The sequence below is a fragment of the Podarcis filfolensis genome, assembly GCF_964270895.1.
Source record: "Podarcis filfolensis genome assembly, chromosome: 9".
In the NCBI taxonomy this organism is placed as follows: Eukaryota; Metazoa; Chordata; class Lepidosauria; order Squamata; family Lacertidae; genus Podarcis; species Podarcis filfolensis.
Genome location: NC_139610.1, coordinates 34509024 through 34536279, shown reverse-complemented (window position 1 = coordinate 34536279; position 27256 = coordinate 34509024). Strand labels below are relative to the sequence as shown.

General features: G+C 40.5%; 1 protein-coding gene across 1 annotated transcript in view; it reads left to right on the top strand.

Annotated features, from left to right (window-relative positions):
* CPE (carboxypeptidase E) overlaps nt 1-19918 on the top strand; it is a 70612-nt gene extending 50694 nt beyond the window's left edge. Inside the window, exons 2-9 of the mRNA XM_083631251.1 lie at nt 3773-3969; nt 6393-6560; nt 8378-8495; nt 10055-10237; nt 13116-13255; nt 15765-15864; nt 18610-18728; nt 19158-19918. Of these exons, the coding sequence (XP_083487377.1) occupies nt 3773-3969; nt 6393-6560; nt 8378-8495; nt 10055-10237; nt 13116-13255; nt 15765-15864; nt 18610-18728; nt 19158-19256 (1124 nt within the window). The 3' untranslated portion in view covers nt 19257-19918. The remainder of the gene's footprint in view (nt 1-3772; nt 3970-6392; nt 6561-8377; nt 8496-10054; nt 10238-13115; nt 13256-15764; nt 15865-18609; nt 18729-19157) is intronic.
* The last annotated feature ends 7338 nt before the right edge of the window (nt 19919-27256 follow it).

Sequence of the window (27256 nt, the reverse complement as noted above, 5' to 3'; positions counted from 1 at the left end):
TGTGAAATGAGTGCAATTGTGTGGTAGTTGGAGCATTCTTTGGCACTGCCCTTCTTTGGGATTGGGATGTAGACTGATCTTCTCCAATCCTCTGGCCACTGCTGAGTTTTCCAAACTTGCTGACATATTGAGTGTAGCACCTTAACAGCATCATTGTTTAAAATTTTAAATAGTTCAGCTGGAATATCATCACTTCCACTAGCCTTGTTATTAGCAGTGCTTTCTAAGGCCCATTTGACTTCACTCTCCAGGATGTCTGGCTCAAGGTCAGCAACCACACTGCCTGGGGTGTACGAGACATCCATTTTTTTCTGGTATAATTCCACTGTGTATTCTTGCCACCTCTTCTTGATGTCTTCTGCTTCTGTTAGGTCCTTTCCACTTTTGTCTTTTATTATGGTAATCTTTGTACGAAATGTTCCTTTCATATCTCCAATTTTCTTGAACAGATCTCTGGTTTTTCCCATTCTATTGTTTTCCTCTATTTCTTTGCATTGCTCGTTTAAGAAGGCCTTCTTGTCTCTCCTTGCTATTTTTTGGAAATCTGCATTCAATTTCCTGTATCTTTCACTATCTCCCTCGCACTTTGCTTGCCTTCTCTCCCCCGCTATTTGTAAGGCCTCGTTGGACAGCCACTTTGCTTTCTTGCATTTCCTTTTCAGTGGGATGGTTTTCGTTGCTGCCTCCTGTATAATGTTGCGAGCCTCCATCCATAGTTCGTCAGGCACTCTGTCCACCAAATCTAAATCCTTAAACCTATTCCTCACTTCCACTGTGTATTCATAAGGGATTTGACTTAGATTGTATCTTACCGGCCCAGTGGTTTTTCCTACTTTCTTCAGTTTAAGCTTGAATTTTGCTATAAGAAGCTGATGATCTGAGCCACAGTCAGCTCCAGGTCTTGTTTTTGCTGACTGTATAGAGCTTCTCCATCTTTGGCTGCAGAGGATATAATCAATCTGATTTCGATGCTGCCCATCTGGTGATGTCCATGTGTAGAGTCGTCTCTTGTGTTGCTGGAAAAGAGTGTTTGTGATGACCAGCTTGTTCTCTTGGCAGAACTCTATTAGCCTTTGCCCTGCTTCGTTTTGAACTCCAAGGCCAAACTTGCCAGTTGTTCCTTTTATCTCTTGACTCCCTACTTTAGCATTCCAATCCCCTATAAGGAGAAGAACATCCTTCTTTGGTGTCATTTCTATAAGGTGTTGTAAGTCTTCATAGAATTGGTCAATTTCAGTTTCTTCAGCACCAGTGGTTGGTGCATAAACTTGGATTACTGTGATGTTAAAAGGTCTGCCTTGGATTCGTATCGAGATCATTCTATCATTTTTGAGATTGCATCCCAGTACAGCTTTTGTCACTCTTTTGTTGACTATGCGGGCCACTCCATTTCTTTTACGGGATTCTTGCCCACAGTAGTAGATATGATGGTCATCCGAACTGAATTCGCCCATTCCCGTCCATTTTAGTTCACTGATGCCCAGGATGTCAATATTTATTCTTGCCATCTCATTTTTGACCACATCCAACTTACCAAGTTGGATGTGGTCAAAAATGAGATGGCAAGAATAAACATACTTAGCTATTTTTATTAGTTAATTATTTAGCTATTTTAAAATGGGAGGCTATACGCAGGTACCAGCCCTTAGAAACCTTGGTTTTAAGCAGTATATATATTGTTGAGATAAATATTAAGATGCTTCCAGTGAAGACTTTCTGATTAATCATTTCACTAAGAGCTGATTAATCAGCTCACTAAGAGCTACACTATCTCTGTAATGCACATTTGATTGTCACTAGTGAGCAATGCAATCTCTATGGTGCCAGGGAAGGCCCAACTCACCTCACGTTTCCACAGTGAAGCAAGAGCTTCAGCAGGAACACTTGCTCTATCCAATGGAAAATCCCCCAGAGCCATCAGAAATACCTCAGAATCCATCAGCTTCTGATGGCGGACCATCCAGTTTGGTCCCCCAATCCTGTAGACAGAAGTAGTTGATGCTAGATTAAACTTCACCAGAAAGTGGACCATAACCATGGGATAATATCTACCCTACTTCCAGACTACTCCCCTCCTCACAAGGAGCAAAGATCAAATCAAGGGTATATCCTGCTCTGTGTGTCGGGCAAGTGACCATCTGAGACAGTCCCAATGGTCACCATGGAGACTATGAAATCCCAAGCTGGTCTCAAGGCATCCTCAGTATGGATCTTGAAGTCATCCAGAGAGGCTGTTGGGCAGCAGGGTGGATGGTACACCAACAGCATCCCTAGTCTGCTTCTTTGTCCCAGCACCAGATGCAACCTCCCAAGTCCTGTTCCCAGGAGGAGAGGGAACTTCATTGGCCTACCACAGTTCCCCCACCTTGTCCCTCCAGCTTGGCTTGGTACCTTACCAAATACCCAGGCAGGCAGAGCTGCATTATGCCCGGCCCATCTTGCTCCCCCACCTAGGTTTTAATAATAAGTGCCTGGTCATACCATGTTTGTTTAAATATAACTCATATTACGGTTTTCTCATATGCCTAATGTATTTTGACTCTTGGTCTGAATTAACATTTAGAATGATGCTTTCTAGTGCAATCTTGAAACGTATTTTAATATTGAAAATGATTATTATCCAACTCTTTCGCCCTTTAGACAAAACAGCTTATGTGAATCAGAGACTATATTATGATTTTGTTGCCAGACCTAAAAGAAAAGTCACATTACCAGATGCTCAGATTGTATTTCTCAGCACCAGCATTGAAGCAGCTGTAGATGTTGAAGAGACCCAGTATAGGGTTTTAATAGCTCTGCTTGCTGCTCCAACAAAGTAATGTAATAATATTGTTAATATTGGCAATTTGTTTATGTATATGTATAGTGTATATAAATTATTGTACACTCATATATTCAAAGACTCCGGATTGGTGGCACAGAGCCCCAACCCCGGTGCCACCTCACCCTTCTCCCTCCCAGTAAATGCCAGATATGTCTCTGGGAAGCTAGCATTGCATATCCCACCCCACGAGATGAGTCATTTTGAAGTATAGTCATACCTTGGATCCTGAACGACTTGGTACTTGGATGTTTTGGCTCCCGAACGCTGCAAACCCGGAAGTGAGTGTTCCAGTTTGTGAACGTTCTTTGGAACCCAAACATCTGACGGGGCTTCTGAAGCTTCTGCTTGGCTGCATGAGCTTCCCGCAGCCAATCAGAAGCCACAGTTTGGTTTCCTAATGTTTTGGAAGTCGAACAGACTTCCAGAACAGATTCTGTTCAACTTGCAAGGTACGACTGTATAGCATACACGCCAGTTTTACAGGGTTCACTGGAAATTCTGTTACTGTAGACAAATAACTGCATTTAAAAAAATAAAAAGTCTGAATGGGAATCTTAGAAAATCAAATACGACAACAACAATAATGCAGAATGCAATTACACATGCTTGCATTATTATTTCAATTGGACATCACTCCTTTTTACACTGTACAGGACTTTAGCCCGTCAGTGTGATCTGATACATGTTGGCTTGGATTCTAGGTTGTCATGATCTGGTGCGCATTAACTTGAGTCCTGACTTTCCTTACATGAATACAAGAAGGGGAGCCTTAGATGTAGGTGGGAGGTGATAAAAATCACCCCCTGAATTGAGAAGCAAACTAGGATCTGGGTGATTTTATTATATGATTGTATGATCTCTCTCTGCGTGTGATCTGATGTGTACATTATTCATTTTGATTATTGTTATGTGTATATGCCCAACACCACATTTTTCTTTGTGTTTTAGGGGAGCCAGAATTCAAATACGTTGGCAACATGCATGGAAATGAAGCTGTGGGAAGGGAGCTCCTCATCTTCTTAGCTCAGTACCTCTGCAATGAATATCAGAAGGGCAATGAGACCATCATCAACTTGATTCACAGCACACGTATCCACATCATGCCGTCGCTGAATCCAGATGGCTTTGAGAAGGCAGCGTCACAGGTATGCAAGCAGTAGCCACATAAGCAAATATTTTCATTAATAGAATTTGTTGAATGCATTTACCAGTGGTATTATTGCTCAGTGCAGCAGGTTTGAAATGAGGAGTTTACAGTGGTGGCTAAAATCATCACTTATATTATGTCCTTGTGGATGATATACAGGATGGAGTGATGGCCACCAACATGGCCTCAGCCCAGTATACCTGAAGTAGTGTTTCCACCCCCATCGTTCAGCCTGGACACTGAGGTCCAGCTCTAAGGGCCTTCTGGTGGTTCCCTCACTGCAAGAAGCCAAGTTACAGGGAACCAAGTAGAGGGCCTTCTCGGTTGTGGTACATACCCTGTGGAATGCCCTCCCATCAGATGTCAAGGAAATATACAACTATCTGACTTTTAGAAGACATCTGAAGGTAGTCCTGTTTAGGGAAGATTTTTATATTTTGTTGGAAGCTGCCCAGAGTGGCAGGGGAAACCCAGCCAGATGGGCAGGGTATAAATAAATTATTATTATTATTATTATTATTATTATTATTATTATTATTATTATGAAGGATTAGACAAATTCATGTAGGATGAGGCGGTCCATTGCTACTAGCCACATAGGCAATATTGTGTGGTTAAGGTTCCTGATCATGAGTATAGATCCAGAACAGCATGTACAGTTGTACATATGCAAAGTCATTTTTGTACATTGCTCCCAGTGTGCAGAAATTGGGGCCAGGGCCAGTGGATTGTCTCCTGATCTAATGCACACATTTATTGAATGTGTGGATTGGGACGTAAGAAGAGGGCTTGTTTCCCACCTTGACAATGACCTCCCCAAGGGCCTTCTAGCTTTAGCAATGTAACCATAACATATACACTTGGATTATTCTGTGTGTGTCATGAGTGAAAGGCCACTTACATGGCACTGTTCCTTAGGGGCTACAATGCCACAAACATTTGTTTATAAAAAATCATACCAATCTCTAAGTGGCTTACTTCTTCGTCTTTGGCAATTACTTGTAGGTGAGTAAGATAGTCTTCCATAAACACGGTTTTAACAGTGAGTCCATAAGTGACTGTGGAGGCCAATTCTGGATCCACATGTCCTTCCACAGTGGAGACATAGGTTTTCGGGCAGGAGTTGATTACAGTGAGTATTTGCCAAGCGTGCCTTCCTCTTAGCACATTTCTCCCTTTCGTCCTGAGTTTGAGTGTCTTCAAAGTCCATGATACCTTTGGTAAAGGCTGTTCTCCAATTGGAGCACTCGCAGGCCAGTGTTTAATAGAATCTTTAAGTGGTTTAGCTTACATAATGTGCATAAATAGGCATTCATCGTTGTCATCCATGCCTGGTGCTATCTCACTTCCTCTCCCTGGCATTCTACATGGAGCATTTTGCAGATTTCACCTAGCTTCTTTCAGTTTCAGATACATTGTACATGCAGTTAGAACTATCCCAAAGTTACTTGCTGATAAGTGAGTCATGGTTGCCTTGAAACACCAATAAATTATAGATTAGGGATGTTCAGTGTGGGAGCGCCCTCTGCTGGCTCCATGTTACATTTTCTCATGAACATGTTGCATTTAAACACAAATTGGCCCAAAGGAAAGCTTTTCTTTTTCATATTTGTCCTGGATTTCTTATTCCAAGAACCAACATTGCTACTAATACTTTGATCAATACATAGTAGATGTGTGCATTTATCTCACATTGAACTATTATTTCTAAATTTCAAGGACTCCTAATTTTATACAGCTGTGAGGAAGTGGCTATTAGAATGTCTACTCATTTTTTTAACCCATGTAATTTTCAATATCTACTATGTATTTTGGAAATTTGTTTGTTCACTGTACATTTGGACACCTTAAGATATCATAACCAAATTTTGTATGACGGTTCCTGAGATTGAGTAGCAGGTTTCTCTTTCTCTCTCTGGATACCGTTAGACACCCTTTTGACTGGAGATGGCTGGTGGAACTTTTCAAAACTGCACTGATTTTAATCACTATTTTCAAAACTGCAGTGAATTTTTTATATATATCAAATTCCTAAGCAGTGTCAGGTATGAGGCTGCTAGTTAGCTATATTTTTTGGTTAATTTTGGTTAATTCACTGTGGCTAAGCACCACAGAACTTGCGTATCAACTCAGACACAATTCTGTCAACGGAGATAGTGAGTGTCAGTCATCAAGTGAAGAATATGCATGTGTTAAATCAGCCAAGAGAATCAGTATGCTTCTGAGGACTAGATGCAGATACTGGTGAATGTTTCCAGAATGCCATGCTTTTGAATTTTTCTGAGAGTCTTTCAAGTCACCACCAAGACAACACAGTGATGAGCTAAATGGGCCATTTCTCATGGAAACTATGTTATACTATTAAATGATAGCATCAGTGCTATTTTCTAATAATCCCTCTTGATTACTTCTTCTTTTTAGCCTGGTGAACTCAAAGATTGGTTTGTTGGCCGAAGTAATGCCCAGGGAATAGACCTAAACCGAAATTTCCCTGACCTGGATAGAATAGTTTATGTCCATGAGAAAGAAGGAGGTCCAAATAATCACTTACTGAAAAGCCTGAAGAAAGCTGTGGATCAGAACCCAAAGGTAAATAATTGCAGTTTACCATCAACATTATAGACTGTCATCTGTTTCTCTTCAGAGAGTTCCATTTGCCCTTTCAATCAGGGGACTCATCTACATTAATCAAAATACAGTGATTTGAATGCGTTATAAACATGCAACACCAGATGGAGCCAGATAGAACAAAAACCTTTCTATAATGATTTAATTTCTGACTTATTTATAGCGGTTTCTTTCCTGTGTGTAGATCCACCCAGGCATTAAAAAAAGAATCAATCCACGGGGGTCTGAAAATTTAATAAATAAAGCAGAATTGGGACAGAAAGTTGTATTGATTCAAATATTTCAGCACATGATAAACCTTTCTAGATTTCCGTAGCATGTTTCTTTCAGATGACTAGTTTTACTCTACAGAGGAAAGACCTTCCCCTCCACCACCTTTTGGTACTCCTCTCCTTTTGTCTATGTGGTTGCAGATGGATGTAGACAAATGGCCAGAACCTATGTATAATATGGTCAAGAGCAAGGTGAAAACCAAAGGTTGTGCAAAATCCAGAGGAGTATTTTTTTAGGTTTCAACTTGAGGTCTTCTCTGGACCAGGAATGCTGAAAAGGCAAGCAGACAGGATCAGAACTAGGAATTCAAGATAGGATGCACAAGGGCTTCAGGACAGGACATGTTAGTGTTTTTAAGAGCATGATGCTAGAACATCTTTTTAAAGAGCATCCTTTTTTCTTGCTAGAGTAGAGCAGAAGGGCATACTTGACCTCAAATGTATTCTCAACACTTCTTTGTTCATTTGTTTTAGTATTTACGGGCCATTTTCCCATTGGAAGACCCTCAAAGTGCCTTATGGTACAAACAAATACAGCAAAAGTCCAATGATCGCAATAATAAAACATTAAAAACAGAGAATACAAAGAACAGTAAAGTTAGGCAACAAAGAATATCAAAGAGGCCATAACCAAGCATAAAATTCCTTAAGGCTAAAGGTCTGACAGAATAAAAGTCTAGCCACTTGCTTCTAGAGTGGCATATTTTCGCCCCTACAAATTCAACCTGCTGCTGCTTAGACATTCCCTGGAGATCCAGATCTCTTCTGAATATTCAGTTGGACCCAAGGCCAGAAATGGGTGAAGGCAGCAGGGGACCTCTGTGGGCTTCTTCACATACACATATTGTGTGACTCTGAGGCCTAAATCCAACAGAGAGTTAAGATGGCTGAAGCCCATTAATGTGTTGCGTTTAGGCCTAAGTCTACACTCAGCTGGGACGTGGATGGCACTGTGGGTTAAACCACAGAGCCTAGGGCTTGCCAATCGCAAGGTCGGCGGTTCAAATCCCCGCAACAGGGTGAGCTCCCATTGCTCGGTCCCTGCTGCTGCCAACCTAGCAGTTCGAAAACACGTCAAAGTGCAAGTAGATAAATAGGTACACGGCATTTCCGTGCGCTGCTTTGGTTCGCCAGAAACGGCTTAGTCATGTTGGCCACATGACCCAGAAGCTGTACGCCGGCTCCCTCAGTCAATAAAGCGAGATGAGCACAGCAACCCGAGTCGGTCACGACTGGACCTAATGGTCAGGGGTCCCTTTACCTTTACCTTTTACTACACTCAACTTGTGTAGTGCACCTATTAGTAAACTTGTGTGTTGTAATCATACACCAGCACCTTTTATTGGTACATCCTGAAGATATAATGTAATTCTGATTCAATTTTCAGAAGTCATGGAATTTCACAGGACTCTAAATAAAGCTTATGTGATAGCGCTTGTTATACAGTATTAACCTATTTACTGGCTTTGAAGTGCTGGTGAATAATACATGTTTCTTCTTCAATAGCTTGCGCCTGAAACAAAAAGTGTAATTCACTGGATTATGGATATCCCCTTTGTGCTGTCTGCCAACCTCCATGGTGGGGACCTTGTAGCAAACTACCCTTATGATGAGACTCGAACTGGTATGTACAATACACTTGAATGTGCAATCTATTCATTTCTAAGGCATGTGAAATATGCCATCATTTTGGCGCTGTAGAAAGTTCAGTTTCCATAATTCTGTGGCAATATGTAATGTCTTCAGAAAGTTACAGTATTTCTGCATGCCACTGGCAGCTGATAGAATTACTGATCGCTGCTACAGTGTGAGAGTAAAGTTTAGAACAGGGGTAGGCAACCAAAGGCCCGGGGGCCGGATCCAGCCCAATCACCTTCCAAATCCGGCCCGTGAACGGTCCGGGAATCAGTGTGTTTTTACATGAGTAGAATGTGTGCTTTTATTTAATATGCATCTCTGGGTTATTTATGGGGCATAGGAATTCGTTCATTCCCTCCCCCCTCCAAAATATGGTCCAGCCCCACCACAAGGTCTGAGGGACAGTGGACCGGCCCCCTGCTGAAAAAGTTTGCTGGCCCCTGGTTTAGAATTAACTGTAGACACCAGAAGTCAGCAGTGGAGGAAAGGTGGCCTCATTCAGCACCCTGCAAGGGCATGGTTGCTTACTAAAATGAGCCAGTTTAAACTATGGTTTATAAACTGGCTTGTTTCAACATTAACCACAGGTGAGAGTTTAGACATAATGCTAAACTATGGTTAATTTCTATCTTGGCCACACTGGGGCACAAGCGAGAGGCTCATGCAAAAAATCATAGTTTATCATTATGGCCAAATCAGGTCTTCTAATAGTCACTCTTTAAACTTTCTGTTACCACAGGCATTGTTTCAGAAAACCTAGCTTTGTTTCTGGATCTATAATTAATAGGGAGCTGCAGCCAATGCTTGTTCTCTGGTGCATATATCTACAGATATATCACATTCACACCCTACATCTTAAGTATCTTTTAAAATATCTCATATGTAATCTTTATAAAATGTAAATGTGTAAATGTGTCCCTAAATGTTAGTCGCTAAATGACATATGTGAGATGAATGCACTCTGCTTTTGCCCTGTAACTTGAAACGACATCCACAGTATGAAGACTACACTGTGACCAACTGATCCATGCCATTTTGCATCAATTAAAAATCCTAAAATTAAAATAAAAGTTGTGGAAATAACAATAATCTTATTTCTCTTTGGTGATCATCAGGTAGTTGATCTCACCGTATTTTATTTTTCTTAAGAAATATTTGCAGATTAAAATGCATTATTCTTGCTCAGATAATTTTAACTGCAACATGGCTGCCTGATTTTTATGTGTAATGTGTCTAGATTTAAATCAATACAAATAAGGACAGTTTTAGCTACCTTTGTTTTTGTATTCATGATTGTTTTATTGTTCTGAGCTCTTTTATTGAACTTGGATTTATTGTTTTAAATGGCTCTGATAATCTTTTAAAAATGGAAAGTAGTCTAAAAATGATTTTAAATAAATAAATTAAGTGCATCCAGCCTTTTTCCTATGAGACTTCCCCCACCCCCAATAGTAAATACTTTGGGCAAAAGCAACAGACACAGAACAACACAGAAAAAAATAAGTCTATCTGTTCCTCTACATGTTTTTGGTTTTATTTCCTCAGGTAGTGCACATGAATACAGCCCCTGCCCAGATGACGCTATTTTCCAAAGCTTAGCTCGAAGCTATTCATCCTTTAATCCCGCCATGTCTGATCCAAACAGGCCACCGTGTCGCAAGAATGATGACGACAGCAGTTTCATAGACGGAACAACCAATGGTGGGGCTTGGTACAGTGTTCCAGGAGGTTTGTGCCAATGTGTTACGATACTTCAGAGATTCATTTATTGTAGAGAATAACAATTATAGTGTATACACATACACCAACACACGTGAATGGACAGTGGGTCTCAGCAGCAAATCAGCTGCTGCTTCCCTTCACTGGAGCTAAAACTTGCAACTTTTAAAAAATTGCCTCCACTTATGTAAATCTAACTTGGCAAAATGTATTACTGTTCCGTCAACACCTTTGCACATCTCTACAGAGTTAAATGTGTCTTCTGGAAGCTCATCTCTCAAATGTGATGAGAGAAGTGGCCCTTTAGGAATAAATGATTTGTACTCACAACGATCAGTGACAGTCATACTGACTGTTGCCTACCTTGCTATTTCTTGTATCTACTACAAAAGTATCCCGACATTGTAGAGGCTAACCACCAAGTAATTTGGAGGGATAAACCCTGCCACACAAAAAGCTTAATATGTGACCAGAGAGAGGATGTAAGAGGCAGAGGAAAGGGGGAAAACAGCTATGCATATATACCATATATATACCAGGTCACATTGCATGTATAGATGAATATGAGTGAAACAGTCAATTTTCCCTAAGACACATAATAGCCAGACATTGGAGGGTTTTCCTCTGCTTTTAAGCACCCCTGAGCATTGCTAGTCTGTATTCCTAAAAGGGCTCCCAAAGTGCAGGATTAAGGGGGACTAATCTGATTCTCCCGCACAGAAATAGCACCAGCAAGAAGATTACCTTGTCCTGCAGCCAGACTGCATTTTCACTGCTGATGGATATATTCCAGTACATTAGCTGCTTAAGTCCTATTGAAGTCAATAGGAGCAAAGCAACTTTACAGGCTGCAGGACTGCGGTCTTTGCTTTTAAGGTGTTGTCAGCCTAATCTGCAACTCTTGCAGCTGTTAACTCATTTTAATTAAATTATTATTGTTGGGCACACAACGAACATTCGTGGCATAGGTTTTACTATAGCAAATGGAGGCTCTGTATAGCAAATACAAAGGGGAACAAGATGTCCTGCATGCAATGCTGTGACACATTATGAAATTAGCAGACTTTTGTAATGTAGGGCTGACTTAAAAATGTGGAGTTGTAGTCAGAGCAGACTCAGTAAAAGTAATGACTCTAAGTTAGTCATGTCCATCAGGGGGTCTACTCTAAGAAGGACTAGTCTAGAATACCACCCTCAATGTCTACGGCTGTAATCCTAACCCTACTTACCTGGGAGTAAGCCCCACTGAAGCCCCACAATAAGTCTTAATTCTGAGTAGCCACTGTCATTTGCATTACACATTCATCTTAGCATTTATGCAAAATGTATTTACAGTGAATTGCATCAACACCACATTTTTCTTAAGCTTTATTTGTTTTTTAAATGGAGCACCATTGATTTGTTTGTTTGTTTGTTTGTTTTTTAATTTATTTATTTACCTGGAGGTTTCAGGGCAGTTCACAGATAAGATCAACATAAAAACCACTATATATATATATAATCAAAATGAAAACAACAACCCAATAACAGTGTTTAACAGTCTTTATTGTGAAAATAACCTTCTGTTACATTGCGTAGAGTTTGTTGGAGATATCAATCTTCAAGCGTCACAGAGTATTTAGTTGCCACATTTAAAATATTTGGTATATATGAAAAACAAAATGTAGCCAAAATCTGGAGACTTGAATGCACGGTTGTCAAGTTGGACACCACTGACAATCTTTTCAAGGAAGCCCCGCCCCCTAAACTCAGGCTTACTTTCCTTTGTCTCCTGTTCTCAACCCTGATGATAAGAGAGAACCTACATTCAGGTCTGCACCTCACCATTCAGGTGATCAGTGCTGACTATGGTGAGCTCTATGTAGGGCATTCCAACTATGTTGGCATTAGAACATTCTGTATATTTAGTTCTTGATTCAGAAGGAGATGCATATACAGAAGCCTACTCCTATTTATTTATTCATTCATTCACTCACTCACTCACTCACTCACTCATCACCCCACTCCTTCCTTCCTTTTTCATTGGTGAGCATATGTCTTTGATTGGTTCATAATGTCTTAAACATGTGCAGCTGGTAATGTGTACTGTCGACACACATTTTAACATTGGCTCCAACATTTTAAAGTCTCCTCCACATCATTAGCACTGGTACATTGCCTTTGGTTTTTCTTTTTGGTGAATTGCAGGATTAGGAAGAAACCCCTGTTTCAAATTATTTCTTGAAGCTTCATTGGCTGTGCCACTATCTGTCATTTGCATGTTTTATTGTACACATAATAACATGTTTCCTTGTTCATCTGGAATTAATTGAACTATACCTGGAAACTGTTTTTTTGGCTTCCGAAAATGGAACTTTTTGAGCCAAATGTATCCCAGTGGAATATACGCACCAGATGCAATATTAGGCTTCATACAATCATTAACAGAGCTGTGACTGCCAAGATATTCATTGCACGAAGTTAGCCATTTCAGCGCATTATGTATCTGACTTGAGTTCAAGAATCACATATTGAGTGAGTTGTTAGCTGCCCAGGGAGTTTTATATACTAAAGGGCAGTGTGAATACTTCAAGCAAATAAGAAATAAACGTTAGCCCTGATTCTCCTATATTATACATCTGCTTATCTCTGGGTGGCCTTTAGCTAATTTACATTAATTTGAGAGGACAACATTTCTGAAAACTTTGACGCCATGGAGAAAACCATTCTTAAAATTGAAAAAAAACAACAACAACCCTGAAATATATGTGTGAGACTTTTAAAAACAGATTGTAGGGCTGGAGACCTGCTTTCGAGATTATACAGAGACATATTTTAAGTCCTGTTTTCATTGCATAGAACTCAATGCTTGTCCAAATGTCAACCTGTCTGTATGCTTATAATGCAGGCATGCAGGACTTCAACTACCTCAGCAGCAATTGTTTTGAAATCACTGTGGAGCTTAGCTGTGAAAAATTCCCTCCAGAGGAAACACTGAAGAGTTACTGGGAGGACAACAAGAATTCACTTATCAATTATATTGAGCAGGTAAAAGAGAAGTAGGAAGGGCAAGTCATGGCATGAGTGGGGCAGGAACCAACCCCAGATTAGTTTTATCCAATTGTTCATCAATAGTTAAACCGTCTTCTGCTTAGTTGTACTCCATATGCTCACACTGGGGATTTAATCACATATTGATTTATGTTCAAACCACTTCAAAACATGATTATGAACCTAACCACATGAGGCTACCTTTTTACACGAAAGCTTAACCCCACAGTAGAATGGCAAGGAAAGATTACCATGTGATCATGGTTTGCTCTCAGAAACAATTGCATAAATTCTCCCCCTGCTTGGGGATTTGAGAATAGAATGTGTTCTTGCACTGAAATGTCAGTCCTGTTTACAAAAGATTTATTAAAAGTTGGTAACTTTTAGCTGAGAGCACTAGTTTTCTGAATCACCAGCACTGTATTACAGCTCACACAAAAGGCCCATTCAGGCTTTCTAATCCATCACACAACTGCAATAGCAAGAGAGGGAATGAGTGTACATGCTCTTCCATAAGTTAGAGACAGGTATCTGAATTGGGGAGTCTGCTATACTCATGTATCCTCCCCAGGCAGTGAGAGTCCTTGGGAGATCCGGACTCCAAATTGTATGGGAGCTTACATGAGTTCAAACGTTTACCTACTTCAGTAGCTATTCCTCTGCCTTGTGGAGGGAAGTGGGGTGAAGCTAGAGCTTTGGCCTTGTTGCATGAGGAATCTGAATGCCTGACCAGGTCTAATGCATCAGATCCCTCAGAATATCTGCTATTATTTCTAAAAAATGCCTAATGGTTGTCACTTGTACTGTTCCCTAGTATGGTCATTTCACTGTGGTGGGAAAAGTATACAGGGTGGCATCTGACCAAGTCAGAGTAGTCTCATTTAAATTAATTGCCTTAGGGTCTACTCTGCATACTACTTAGATGCGGTCCATACAGACTAACAACACAGTAAGATAAAAAGGTAGAGGACCCCTGAACGGTTAAGTCCAGTCAAAGGCGACTATGGGTTTGCGGTGCTCATCTCGCTTCAGGCCAAGGGAGCCAGCGTTTGTCCAAAGACAGCTTTCTAGGTCATGTGGCCAGCATGACTAAACCGCTTCTGGTGCAATGGAACACCGTGACGGAAGCCAGAGGGCATGGAAACGCCCTTTACTTTTCCGCCGCAGTGGTACCTATTTATCTACTTGCACTGGTGTACTTTTGAACTGCTAGGTTGGCAGAAGCTGGGAAAGAGAAATCGGAGTTCACCCGGTCAGGGGGATTCGAACCACCGACCTTCTGATTGGCAAGCCCAAGAGGCTCAGTGGCTTAGACCACAGCTCCACAACACAGTGCCATGCAGGTACACTCAGAAACAAATCTTGTTGCCCCGTGAGGCTTACTCACCAAGAGTATCTGCATAGGAATTGCAATTTAAATGTCCTATTGTTCTTGCAACAGGATATGCTTACTCGCTGTAACTATGAGAAGTAATAGATTGTAAAACTGCAAGGTTGAACACTTCCCAGTATGGCCATCATAATTGCATATTACAGAATTTGATTAGAGATCAATCACAGCACTGTAATCAGCACCCAGAAACCTTCTGTTTCATAAATAGTTTCTCCAAGGAAAAGAAAAATCCATATAGAAGAATTATTGGTTTGTTACGCTTTGTTGTATAAACCCAAACTAGAGGAAATTCTGTAACTGGTACTATGATGCACTCAGTGTAGTTTACTAGTAAAACTAGAGACGAATAAAAACACATTTAAAACTAGTTTTTCTAGGGAGGAAATGCCCAGTTTGCCAAATAAAATATTCCCAAGGACTGACTCATTCAGTCATGCCTATTTAATTCTTTGTAAAATGTATACAGAGGGCATTGCAGGCTTTCACCCTTCACTACAAGATAACTTTGTTAACTGTTAGGCACTTACTGTTTCACATAGAATCATCTGCAAAGATTCTGCAAACTAGAATGGCCTTATGTAGACAATATGTTTTTATTTTGTTTTGCTGCTGCAAAGTTACCTTCTGTGTTTCTGGAGTTTATGAACTTCCAGCTAGTGGAGAAGGTGTCCCAACATAAGACGTGTTATGCCTGGACTCAAAGTCCTGCACTCTTTTGCTTGGAAGCCCCTGGTTAAAAGCCCAGCCATTAATGCACCAAATGGCCTTAGTCAAGCCACTGGCTGCATTCAGATAACCATATCTCAGCTTAATTGAGTAAGCCAAAGTATGAATGACCCTTTTGCTCGCACATACAGCCACTTCACTCAAAGATGTCTCTATTTAACCATAGTTTCCTGATTTGTCCAAACCATGAAACAAGGATTAACCACTTTGGAACAAGCCGGGGTATCAACCTGCAGTTTTGAAGGGGTGTCTCTGATTGAATGCACCATATTTAACATGAGGGCAATATTGGCCTACCTCACAAGGCTCAAAAGATTATTTAACAGATGTAACAGAGAGCACATAAGAAAATACAGACTATTGATAACAAAGAAATATTTTTTTCAGATCCATCGGGGGGTGAAAGGATTTGTTAGAGATCTTCAGGGCAATCCCATTGCTAATGCCACCATTTCTGTAGAGGGACTAAACCATGATATTACTTCAGGTAAGTTATGTCATATGTGATACATTTAAACAGGTGATGACACGGGCTTATAGGGGACTTCTGGGTTAGCGGCATCGGCGAAATGGCGGAGTTCCTCCGAACGGAGGAACTGGCTCCGTGGAAACTGGGTCTACCCACCACGGCGAAGGTGGGGACCCGCTAGAAATCCCAGGTGGAAGAAGCCTGGGAACGTGGGGTTCGGCAGAGCACCAGGAGCGCCTCCCCTACTCGCGGGGGACCCCATTTTGGGGCTCCGGAGTGAAGTAGGGTGATCGGCGCGGTGCAGCGAACTGACTGCTATTTTCACGGAGGGAAGCCGCATTGCCATTGCCGGAGAGTGCTGACTTTTTCCTGTCGACAATTGGATTCTAAACAAGTACCCGTGAGTAGAAACAGAAAATTGGATCAAGAAATACTTTAATTTGGCACCGAAGTGGGAAGGTTCAAAACAGGAAGTCCGCCTTCCGCTTTCTGTAAATAGACTGAAGCAAAAATCTTGTAAGCTAACACCCTGGAAAGTCGCTTTACAAAGGTTGAAATTTCCTTCATTTATAACCATTAAAACCCCCTTGGAAGCAGGAGAAAAGGGGGGGAAATTAAACTGTTCAAGCCTGCTGGAGAGGGAGTAAAGGAAAATAAGTTTCCACCGTCTCAAACCTGGGAACGGGGTGCCAGAGACAGAAATTATCGGAGACGTTCATTGACTGTGAATGGAACATTTTGACAGCAAGAAAAAAGAGAAACAAATTGATTCCAATGCTGCCTGTTGCATTCTAAAGAAACAAAATATTTGAAAACTGAAAGTAACTTTCTTTTGTTGGACATGATTTAAAAAGATGGACACAAATAGAAATTGTATCCTCTAGAGGGAGCTTGTCAAATTGTTGCTGCAGTTTACTTGGGGATTTCACAGCTGCGAGATTAACATCGTGGGACCAGACTGTGACCTTGAATAAAAATGTGTTTGGAAGAAGTCCTGGTGCTTGCTTTTTGCAAGACAAGTGCTTTGCTGGAGCAGTTGCATGAGAAGGTGGATTTGATGAATGAGAAGTTGGATTTGATGACTGTTGCAACTAGTGAATGTGGACAAATAGGGAATATTGACATAGAAATTATACAGGGACCAATCCAGGAAACTGGTTCGACTGGGCAAATGCAAGGGCAGATAATAATGGAGGAAGCTACGGTGCGACCTCAAGCAACACAAATGGTGAGACCCGAGGCCCTGCAGGAGTGTAAGCTGCTGTTTTGGAAGAATGAACTTGAATTAGGCCTGAGGGAGTCTGGAGCTGAGGAGGATCTCAACTTTGGAGAGATTTTGAAATATGCTATTAAAGATCTTTTGGATTATATTGATGACTGTGGGGAGTGGGACTGTGGGGAATGGGCTGGTTTGACGTGGGGAGATGGACATGAGTATGGATGGAAATTCCCCGGAGACCTACTCCCTAAGGAGAAAGGAAAGAAACTAAGAAAGAGACCAACAAAAGACAAGGAAAAGTGCAAGTATAAACAAGAAGAAAAAGATCTGCAGAAGGGGCATGGAAGAGACTTAAGAGCCTCGGATATCAGACTACCAGGTTGATGGACTAGATGGAATTGGATAATAAGGACTGACACAACCCGAGACCAGGAAGAAGGGACGTTGGATGAAAACTGGAAGAGTCTATAAAGAAAATTTTTATTTTGGGAATTAGTGTAAAATTAATGAATATTAGGGAGAATATTGGAATGAAATTGTCTGGCTTTAGCAGAAATGATATAAGGATAAATAAGTATTAAGTTTTTAAGTTTTAAGGTATTTTACGGTATTTTATGGTAAGATAAGGTTAAGGTATTTTATGGTAAGATAAGGTTAAATAAAGTAAGGTAAATTGAACATCAGAATATGGTGAAAGATGGATAGGATGTATAGAGTTAATTAATTGGTTATAAGTTAAAATATAGAAAGGATTTGCTGAAACAATGACTGAATCAGGATACAAAAAAAGGGAGGTGTGAGGAAGTCAGGGAAATAGGCAGATGAAAGATAGGATATGGAATGACTGATTTGTTTTTAACTATTTTTATTTTTATTTTTCTGTATTTTGTATCTTTTTGTCTTTTTTCTTCTTTTTTCTTTTTATATTTTTGTATGTCCTCTGAAATTTTAATAAATATTATTATAAAAAAAATAAAAAAATGATACGGGCTTATATAATGGGTGCATGTCAAGAACATTCTCTCTCCCCACCACTCCCAATCCCATATATACTATTAGTCAAACTCAGAACAGCTCCCACGGCTCCTGCCTCTTTCAAGACGTTGAGGCATCTGAGTTCCAATTTCGGCACCAACAGGATGTTCACCAGAACCCCTCCTTTTGCTTCCTTGATTGACGCCTTTCCCTGACCCTCGTTAACCTATGAGCACGGGGAGGTTCTGGCTGACGTCCTACCTCTTCCTCTGACGAATCATTCCCCGCCCCCCCTGTGTTATTGTTAGAGACTGCTTATCAGCGACTCGGCCTCTCTTCAGCCTCCTTTCGCTTTCATAAGAATTTATCTCTTCTTCTCCTGCTAAGGAGGAAGGGGGTTGCTGGTGACTGGTTTCAAACTGCTGAGAAGGAAGCAAAACTACTGACTCCCTGTTCCTCTCATCGTCGCTCTGGGGAGCCCTGTCCCTGACAAGCAGTAAAGAAACCAAAGTAGACCCTGCTGGTTCTAGAATATTTCTGGAAGTGGTAACATACTGCTTTTTCCACAGCTAAGGATGGTGATTACTGGAGATTGCTCGTACCTGGAAACTATAAAGTGACTGGCTCTGCACCAGGTTATCTAGCAATAACTAAAAAAGTGGCTGTTCCCTTCAGTCCTGCCATTAGGGTAAGTATCACCTGGTTGGCGTAGCCTTGTATTGCATGCCAGTTACTTCATATTGGTTAGATGTATATTGTGCAATAATACAGTGCCCACAAGGTAACCTCATAGGCTCTCTGTGTAATATTCAAGGCCTTTTAACATTCCTGGTGTGGGAGCATAGAAGGTGAACATTTGATGTGTTATTATTTATTCAATTTATATCCCGTCATTCCTCTTAAATCATAGAAAGCATATTTATGTTTCTTCAGGAGTAAGACCCACTGTGTTCAGGGAAGTTTGCTTTCAAGTTAACAGGCATAAGACTGCAGCCCCTACCATGAAAGCTGTTTCATGGATTTCTGAGGTCCTAAATTTCAGGATGTTACTTCAATTAAAAGTTCAATGTGCATAAAAAAATCTTGTTTTTTATTTTATTATTTTTCTCATGCCTAGGTTGATTTTGACCTGGAATCTCTGTCTGAAAGAAAAGAAGAAGAAAAGGAAGAGTTAATGGAATGGTGGAAGATGATGTCAGAAACTTTAAATTTCTAAGCAGAAGCTCTGAATTTACAGCTTTTAATCTATTACATGTTGACTTAGTATACTGTACTGTGGAAAGTCCCTATATTTTAGATTTTGTGTAGCTCACAATATTTAACTTGAGTTTTTTGGGGTTTTTTTTTAAAAAAATCAGTAATCTGCTCTACATAAAAACAAATTGCTAGATACTTTCATGCCATTGTTTGCAATCCTACATATTCAACATAGGGGAAGAATATCTGAATGAATGTCTCATCTACCTAACTTGAATACAAATCCTGAATGTGTAGGGTAAGCACAATGATGATAATAATACTAAACACACTATAGTAATTAGCAGTCACTTGCAACTTCTGCTGCTGATATGCGGCAGTGCAGGTGAGCAGATGATGTTTTCTAATGTCTCATGAAATAATGGCACTGCAAATGTATGCAGTAAAAGCTTGGTGTTGTAAGTAATGCTTTACTACAATTAAAGTTTGTTTATGTCTCTGTGGAAGAGCCATGTAAAATAAGTATAATGACTTGGGTTTCATCTACTCACATGGAAATAACTTTCATCATTCTTATTTAAAAGTGAAGAGGAATAGTACAACTTTTTCCCTTACTCTGTCCAATAATGTTCCCAAGTAACTTGGTAATCAGATTAAAATTTCTGGATGGATAAAGAATAACCCTATAGTGACTGCATGTTGTTTTCTCTGCTTGCAGTGTATTCTGCTATCCGATTTGTCAGCAGTTGTTTGTGTATTAAGCAGACATGAGTTGCATGAAATGATGTCTGTATAATTTGCAAAAAGAGCAAAATATTAACCCAAAAGCTGCCTGACCCACTGGACTGGAAATTCAGTACGTGGCGTGTGCTCCTAAAAGCCGAACCCCAAACAAATTTACTCAAAAGAACCAAGTTTAGTGGGACATGCTTCTCATAAGCTGAAATGAATAGTTTGGATTCTAAGGGTGTGTCTACTCAAATGAGTTTGCAGATGATCAGTATTTTGCAGGTCAACGCTTGCAGTTCAGGGGAGCAATCCCTGTTTTGATCAGTGCTGGTCCACACAAAGAAGCCAGATCGAGATATAACACAAAACCAACAACTTGCCATAACAGACTGGTAGGTCAGTATCTGCAACAGCAAGCAGAGCAGCCATGATGGTTTCTGTGCTGCACTTCCCAGTATATCACTCCTGTTGCTGGTCAGCAGTGACATCTGAAGTGCTCTTAGTGAAACAGATGGCATTGTTAATGAGGAACATTGGGCTATACATTGGACCATACTTCAAATCCTTGAAAACCTCTATCTGGCTGAAGAGACAACAATGAGCTTGCAGAACTTCAATTAATATTTATACTGCAACAAAGAAACATGCTGTGTGGGATCAAGCAATCATTTTGTTTCCCTAACAATGTGCCTCTAGAACTCTATCAACATATCCCACTAGTTTGTATATAACTCACTATAAAACAACCCAAATATGAGAAACAAAAAATGCAAATACATTTTAATCATGAAGATAAGCATATTGTGTTCAAACACAGCTGGAGAAATTATTCTGACATTTATTGCAAAAGATCTTGACACCTGGTGAGTGGTAATGAAGACGCTATGAATTTGAAGCTCGTTAGTCATTGTACTTAACTCTACTAATTTCCCCATTTTGAAGCAAAGCCAGAAAATGCAGCCATACTCCTGTCATGCAGCTGTATAGTAGACTCTGTGTCTAATGCTAGCGCAGATGTTACATCCTGCTGAACCTCAAAATGGGTTTCTAGTCTAACTTATAACATGTGTATATAATATATTCTTTTCATGTTGAAGTAATGAAACATAACTGTCTTATAAATTGTCTCTTCGGTTTTCCTTTGGTACTAACTGCACCAAAAGATTTTTAAATGGCAGACGTCTTTGCTATGAGAATCCATGGAGACAAAGAGGCAATAACTCAATGCTAAACAACTTTCTTTCCACGGAGTGGGTTCCAATTTCATTCCCTGTCGCCTCCTGTTATAGTATATCACCTAGCAAGGTGACCTCTTCCTGTGAACCTGGAGGCCCACTGTGAGTCATTGTCCCAGTTTGCTCAACTTCTTAAGCATGGTGACTTGGACAAAACATACTTTCACTTTCCACAAAATGTGCCTTGTCATTATATATACACAACATCATGGTTTAAAGCAAACAACAGTTAAGCATGCCAGCTTCATAAACCCTGGTTTGAACTCTGATGAAAGTTTCTTTTAGAAACACAAGAATAGCTTGCTGGATGAGGCCAGTGGTCCACCTATTCCAGCCCTGTTCTCACTGTTGCCAACCAGATGCTTATGGGAAAGCTGGAAGCAGGATCCATGTTCAACAACCATCTCCCCTCCTGCACTTTCTAGCAGCCAGTATTCAGAATCTTATTGCCTCCAATAGTGAAGACAGTTTTAAACAATGACCTCTCATTTATACCTAATGCTGCTCCAGAATTCATTGAAAGAAAAACTGAACTGAAAAGTTTTCTCCCAGCTGCATGGGAGGAGATGGGGTTAGGGAGCGCATAAAGTCAAGATTCAGTGGCTCATTCCTGCTTGTTTACATGGTACTAAACGATTGGTTGTGCATCATGTGTGAATTTGGCCAGGGTGGACAGCATTGGTCTAGATGTGCCACTGGCCTTTGAGCCCTTCCAGAAGGCCTTTTTATTATTGTGCATTCATGATGATTTGTGTTCATGATGGCATATGGCTGGTTATACACAACCCCACTTTCAATGCTCTTTGCGCCCGCAAATGTTTCAGGACAGATGTACTGCTTCGTTTCCTATCAGTGTGCAGCCCATAGCTTCCTGCTTAAATCTTGTGACTTTTTATAGCACAAGAGTTCAGGTGAGTGGGTGTTGTCCCACTTCTGCTTATTTATTCATAAAAGCATTTCTTTATTGCCATATGAGAGGGGAAAAAAATCAGGGCTATGTACAATGGCAAAACATAAAACACCACCAAACAATGCAAATGGTTGTGCTAAAGCTGGAGAGTGCCCTTCCAGATGGAAATAATGCCATATCATTAGGGAGGTACCGTAGAACAATCCAAAATGCAGAATGACGTGTGAATGGTTCATTGATACACTATTATTGCATCAATGAAATGTTGCAGAATACACTACAAAAAAGAGAAAAAACTAGAACCCACACCAGTCTATAGGGAGTCCATCCTTCTGCTTCCAGTCCTTGCTCTCTTTTCAACAAGGATGCCAAGGTAACAGGAGGAAGAGCCGAGCTGCTGCCATCATACAGTGTGCTTGGGAGATGGTATCTCAAGAGTCCACAAGCAGCTGGGCTGATATGTGCAGGTCCCTGAAATATTTAGGGCATTTCTACATGGTGACCATGTCTAACAGGAACAAAAACCACAATGAGCATATATAACACTACAAATATTGGATTGAATGATCCACTGCAATCTCTTGGAATTCTGGTTCAGTGCATTTCTTCCATGGTCTATTCAGGGTAATGCCACCGTTCCTCGTAACCCTACCTGCTTCTGAAGACCGGAGTGAGAATGAAGACAGCTGAAACAATAGTGGCCACATCAATGACTGGCACCGGTACAGGCAGCATATGCGACCCTTCCCTGCCCTTCTCCTCTGATGCTTAGCGTAGCCTGAGGCTTATAGTGAGTGAGCCACTATGTATTTCCTGAATGGCATCAGCTACAAACACAAGTTCCTTAATTCACAAAAAGTCCTTTGCTAAAAGTTATGAAAAACAAAGTTACGAAAAACAAAATAAAATGCAGAATTGGAGTGAAGGCCTTTGATCAGGCTTATTTTTCATTTCTCTAGTATAGAGATGGGGAACCTGTGATCCTCCAGATATTGCTGGCCTATAACTCCCATGCTGGCCATGCTGGTTGAGGCTGATGGCAGCTGGAGTCTCAACAACATCTAGAAGACCACAAGTTCCACACTTGAGAAATGCAGAAGCAATGGAAAATAAGCCTCTTCAAATGCTTGAACTCCAACTTTAGTGGCTGGAAACACAAGCAATGAAAAACAAGTCTCATCCAAGGCTAGCAGTAAAAAATAGAGCCTGTCATGTTGTCTTTTGCATGTGGACCAGCTATGATATACAGTAAAGCTTAGGCAATGAATATCCATAGGATAGTTTATAATACACTATCTTATTTTAGGCCACCAGACATTTGCATAATGTTCTGATCAGTATTTATTTGTGCTTTTTGTTTTTAAAACCCACCAGATGTAGCTTGGAATACTTTTTTCTGAGCTAAGAGAAAATAGAAATGTGGAAGGCATCTTGAACTAGGTCACTAGCTGTTTGTTTACTAGTGAGGTGGGTACTGTTAAAAGGTGCCAATGCAAATCCAAATTCACAAGGAAAGTATTCATTGCTTCATATTATCTAAATTCCTGGAACTGCACACTGCCAAATAGCTAGGTCTAGACAGAGAAATCCACGTACACACTAAGACTGGCCAGTCTGGATATAAGCAGAATTTGATCTGACCAAGGAAGTATGTATGCAAAAAAAAATAAATGGGCATTTAGACATCTGAAATGAATTGGCACCAGAAAGTTGTACCAATGCAATCGAGATAGGAAATGAAAAGCCTGTGTTTTCAACAACACCATTTCCCCACTAGCAGATATATACTCATATTTGCTGTGTGGCAAGACTCTTCCTCATGGTGAGATAGATCCATTGCCAGTGCAGCAAGCATCTGAAAATGGGGACCACGGGACAGGGCCAAGTATATGAGCTCTTCTTTTTTGGCTGGGTGACAACTGGGGAAGACAGAGAGGCAGAAAGACTTAGAATGTAACTCTGTGTACCTTTATTAGGGTTTAGAAAGCTGGGGCTTGGTTAATGCTTAGAAATAAATGTGAGAGCACTGGGCTGCACCCAGTTATGTTCTACTCAGAGTAGAGCGACTGAAATTAATGGATCCAAGTTAGTCATGTCCATAAGTTTTAATGGGTCTGTTAGCATGACACAACTCACAGTTTGGCATTAATAACAACAGGTGGTTGAAATTAATGGACTTAACTTAGTCATGTTCATTTATTTCAGTCGGTCTACTATGAGTAAAGCCTAGTTGACTATCACCCAATAAGGTTATTGCTTACTAGCCACTCAGGCCGTTCACATACACAAGGCAATAATAACGACAAAACAGGAACATACGGAATGCATTAAGTCATGTTAAAATGTGATTAAAAATTATATCATTACAAATAGTTGGCATGTATTAGCATATATTATCATCCAAGATGGTAAGCATCTTCTCCTTTCCTAAAGCCAGTTTTACAAATTTCAGTGTCCTAGATGTCAGGTGGTGATCTGTTCTGGAAAATAGGAATAGAATTTTGCTTAAACAGAGAGTTATTACTAATCCTAACAATAAGGGGTTCGAGGCAACAGATCGAAATACAAAGCGCATTCTAATAAAAAGTGTATCAGAACCTTTAGGGCATCCGGCAGGACAACGTTTAGCCACCCCATACTGAGCAGTTTAATGTCCCATAACCTCCATCAACTGTAGAGAATTCAATCTGTATTTGTTAAAAAATAGGGATGGGTGAATATGTCAATTTTGGTTCCTCTCTGTTTCTCATTTTACTTATCCTAAGTTCAGTTCTCCACATTTCCACACCAGTTTCCAATTTTCTTTTTTAAAGTCCCCATGAAACTTCAAACGAATCTCTGGATGCTTGCAAAATACTCAGCTTCCTATCTTTTTCTTAACTTTTAAAAATGTCATCTGTTTCCTCCTTAGTACTCCCTTTCAGTGATGCATTTCCTCTTCCCTGGCATTTAACTCGTATGTACTTATAGATTTTTGTTTAGAGGCTTGCTTTATTCTTAGTGATCACTAGGTGGAGACATATGTCTGCATACAAACGTATTGCAAGTGAAACCTACTGTCATTTCTTCTTTTGATAAACTTGTTGAATATATTAAGGCAGATTTACTAAGAGTGTGCACTGGATCTAATATCCATCTCGTATTTGTATCTGTAGCAGTGGGAAGCAAACTGATCTGTTTTGGATCCACTCTGTGTCTTCCCCATTTCCCATTCCTAAAACAGATCTGCTAGATTGAATGCTCTGTCTCTTCCCTATTGACTATAATTGTGAATCTAAAAAAAAGCATCTAACCTTTTTCCTTTGCATAGAAGTGTATGAAATTTGCAGGTTAAGGTGCCCCTGAGTCTGCCAAACTGCAGGAAGATTCACCCAGGAGTTTTCATACAGGGAACCTTTTAGGTCTTTCTCTATGTGTGTTTTAAGAAAACTACATATAACTTTTAAATTTTATCTCAGAATTGTTTGCAATTTGCAGGCCTGGTTGCCCCTTCTGAATGGATGAAATCTGCCAGCTTTAAGAATGATAAGTGCTGTAGTTCCTCTTTACTCTTTGCAGGAAGAGCGTTAGATCACTTAACTTTCCTCACTAGTGTTTCGCTGGCAATCAGTCTGAAACTGGTGAAATGAGAGAGGAACCCCATGGTAAATGAGTAATAATATGCTGTCAATGATCAAATTAACTGGGAGCTAACTTAAGGGACAAGCAAGTTTATGTGGTGGGGAAAGTACCAGGCTAGAGAGCAAACCTTTCTCTATATTTATTCATAGTGGTCCACTGTCATGCTGTGATGAGATTTTGAGCCACCAGAGGGAATAAGAGGCACGTGGACCGAGCCAAGAATTGGAAGCTGGTCCTTGCAGAAATCAACTCCAGAGCCTCAATAGGTCACCCTGGGAGGAAGAGGAGGGCAGGACAGGACAGGAAGGTGTCACCATGACATGCTGGTGGGGCTCGCCTCTCTTTCTCACTGGCACTGAGGGAGACAGGTGAGGGGAGAAAGAAAGAAATCAAAATCAGGATGGGGGAGAGAGGAGATTTTTTTTCTCCTTTTGATGGGAAGCTGGTCGTGGGGAGATGCTTGTCTGGAGTGCCTGGGTGCAGAAGATATTGTGACCCTTTTGTAGGTTTGGAAGCTGAGGAATAAAAAACACACTGTGGTCCTGTAGAAAGAAACAGAGGCATTGGGAGGGAATATGCTGTGGTCCTGGAGAAGGAAACAGAAGAGGGAAACTGATACAGGGAGATGGGGGTTGGTGACTGGAGTAAGCGGGGGGGGGGGGGGCGGGAAACAGGGCATGAAATTTCAAACCAGTAAACTGGGAGAAAAAAATAAATGGAAATGTGTAATAAGCAACAAATAAGCAAACATGTGCAGTAGGAGAAGATGGGTGGGAACGGCTGGAAGAGAAGTCTGCACAAACCTAATGAAAAATAAATTGAATATAAGAATAATCAAAGCAGATATTGTTTGTTGGAAAACCAAAAAAAGATTAGAATAATAATTTTAAAAATCATACAAAAAAGCCCTAGAACTGAACTGAGGGAAATGGAAATTGGAACGGCCCTATTATGAGCTCTACTAAAAACCTGCAAACTTCTCTATTCAAATCAGTGTAGCTGGAGTGCCCTGGAAAATAATCTACTGTGATCAAAACCTAGATCTGTCCATCAAAATGAATGATCCACCCCCCCTCCACCTGCTAACCTCTCAAGCTCAGGGCATTTCCCTACTCAGATTGGTTTTACCTTTGCAAATGAAATGAAGTGGTCGGTTTATTTTAAATGCTGAAATGCAGCTTTTGGGGGGCACTTGAGTCCACAGAGCAGCTCAGGATTTTGAGTCTCTGATCCAACTCAGAATGCTTTATTGACAGTGCGATTCAGCTTTAATATGTAAAAACCTCACCTGAACCATCCCTATTTGCCTCATAATTTGGGCTTCAAACAGAGTTGATGCACATGTCTAATATCTTAGAGTGCTCAGGACCACACAAACCAAAGCTGACCTTGAAACTGTATGGCACATGTTTATTCATTACACTGGAAAGGTCAGTATTGTCCTCTCACCACCGGCTACCCATGGCTCACTCTAGGACAATCTGTTAAGATGGAGAGCACCTATCAGATGCAATCAATTCAAAA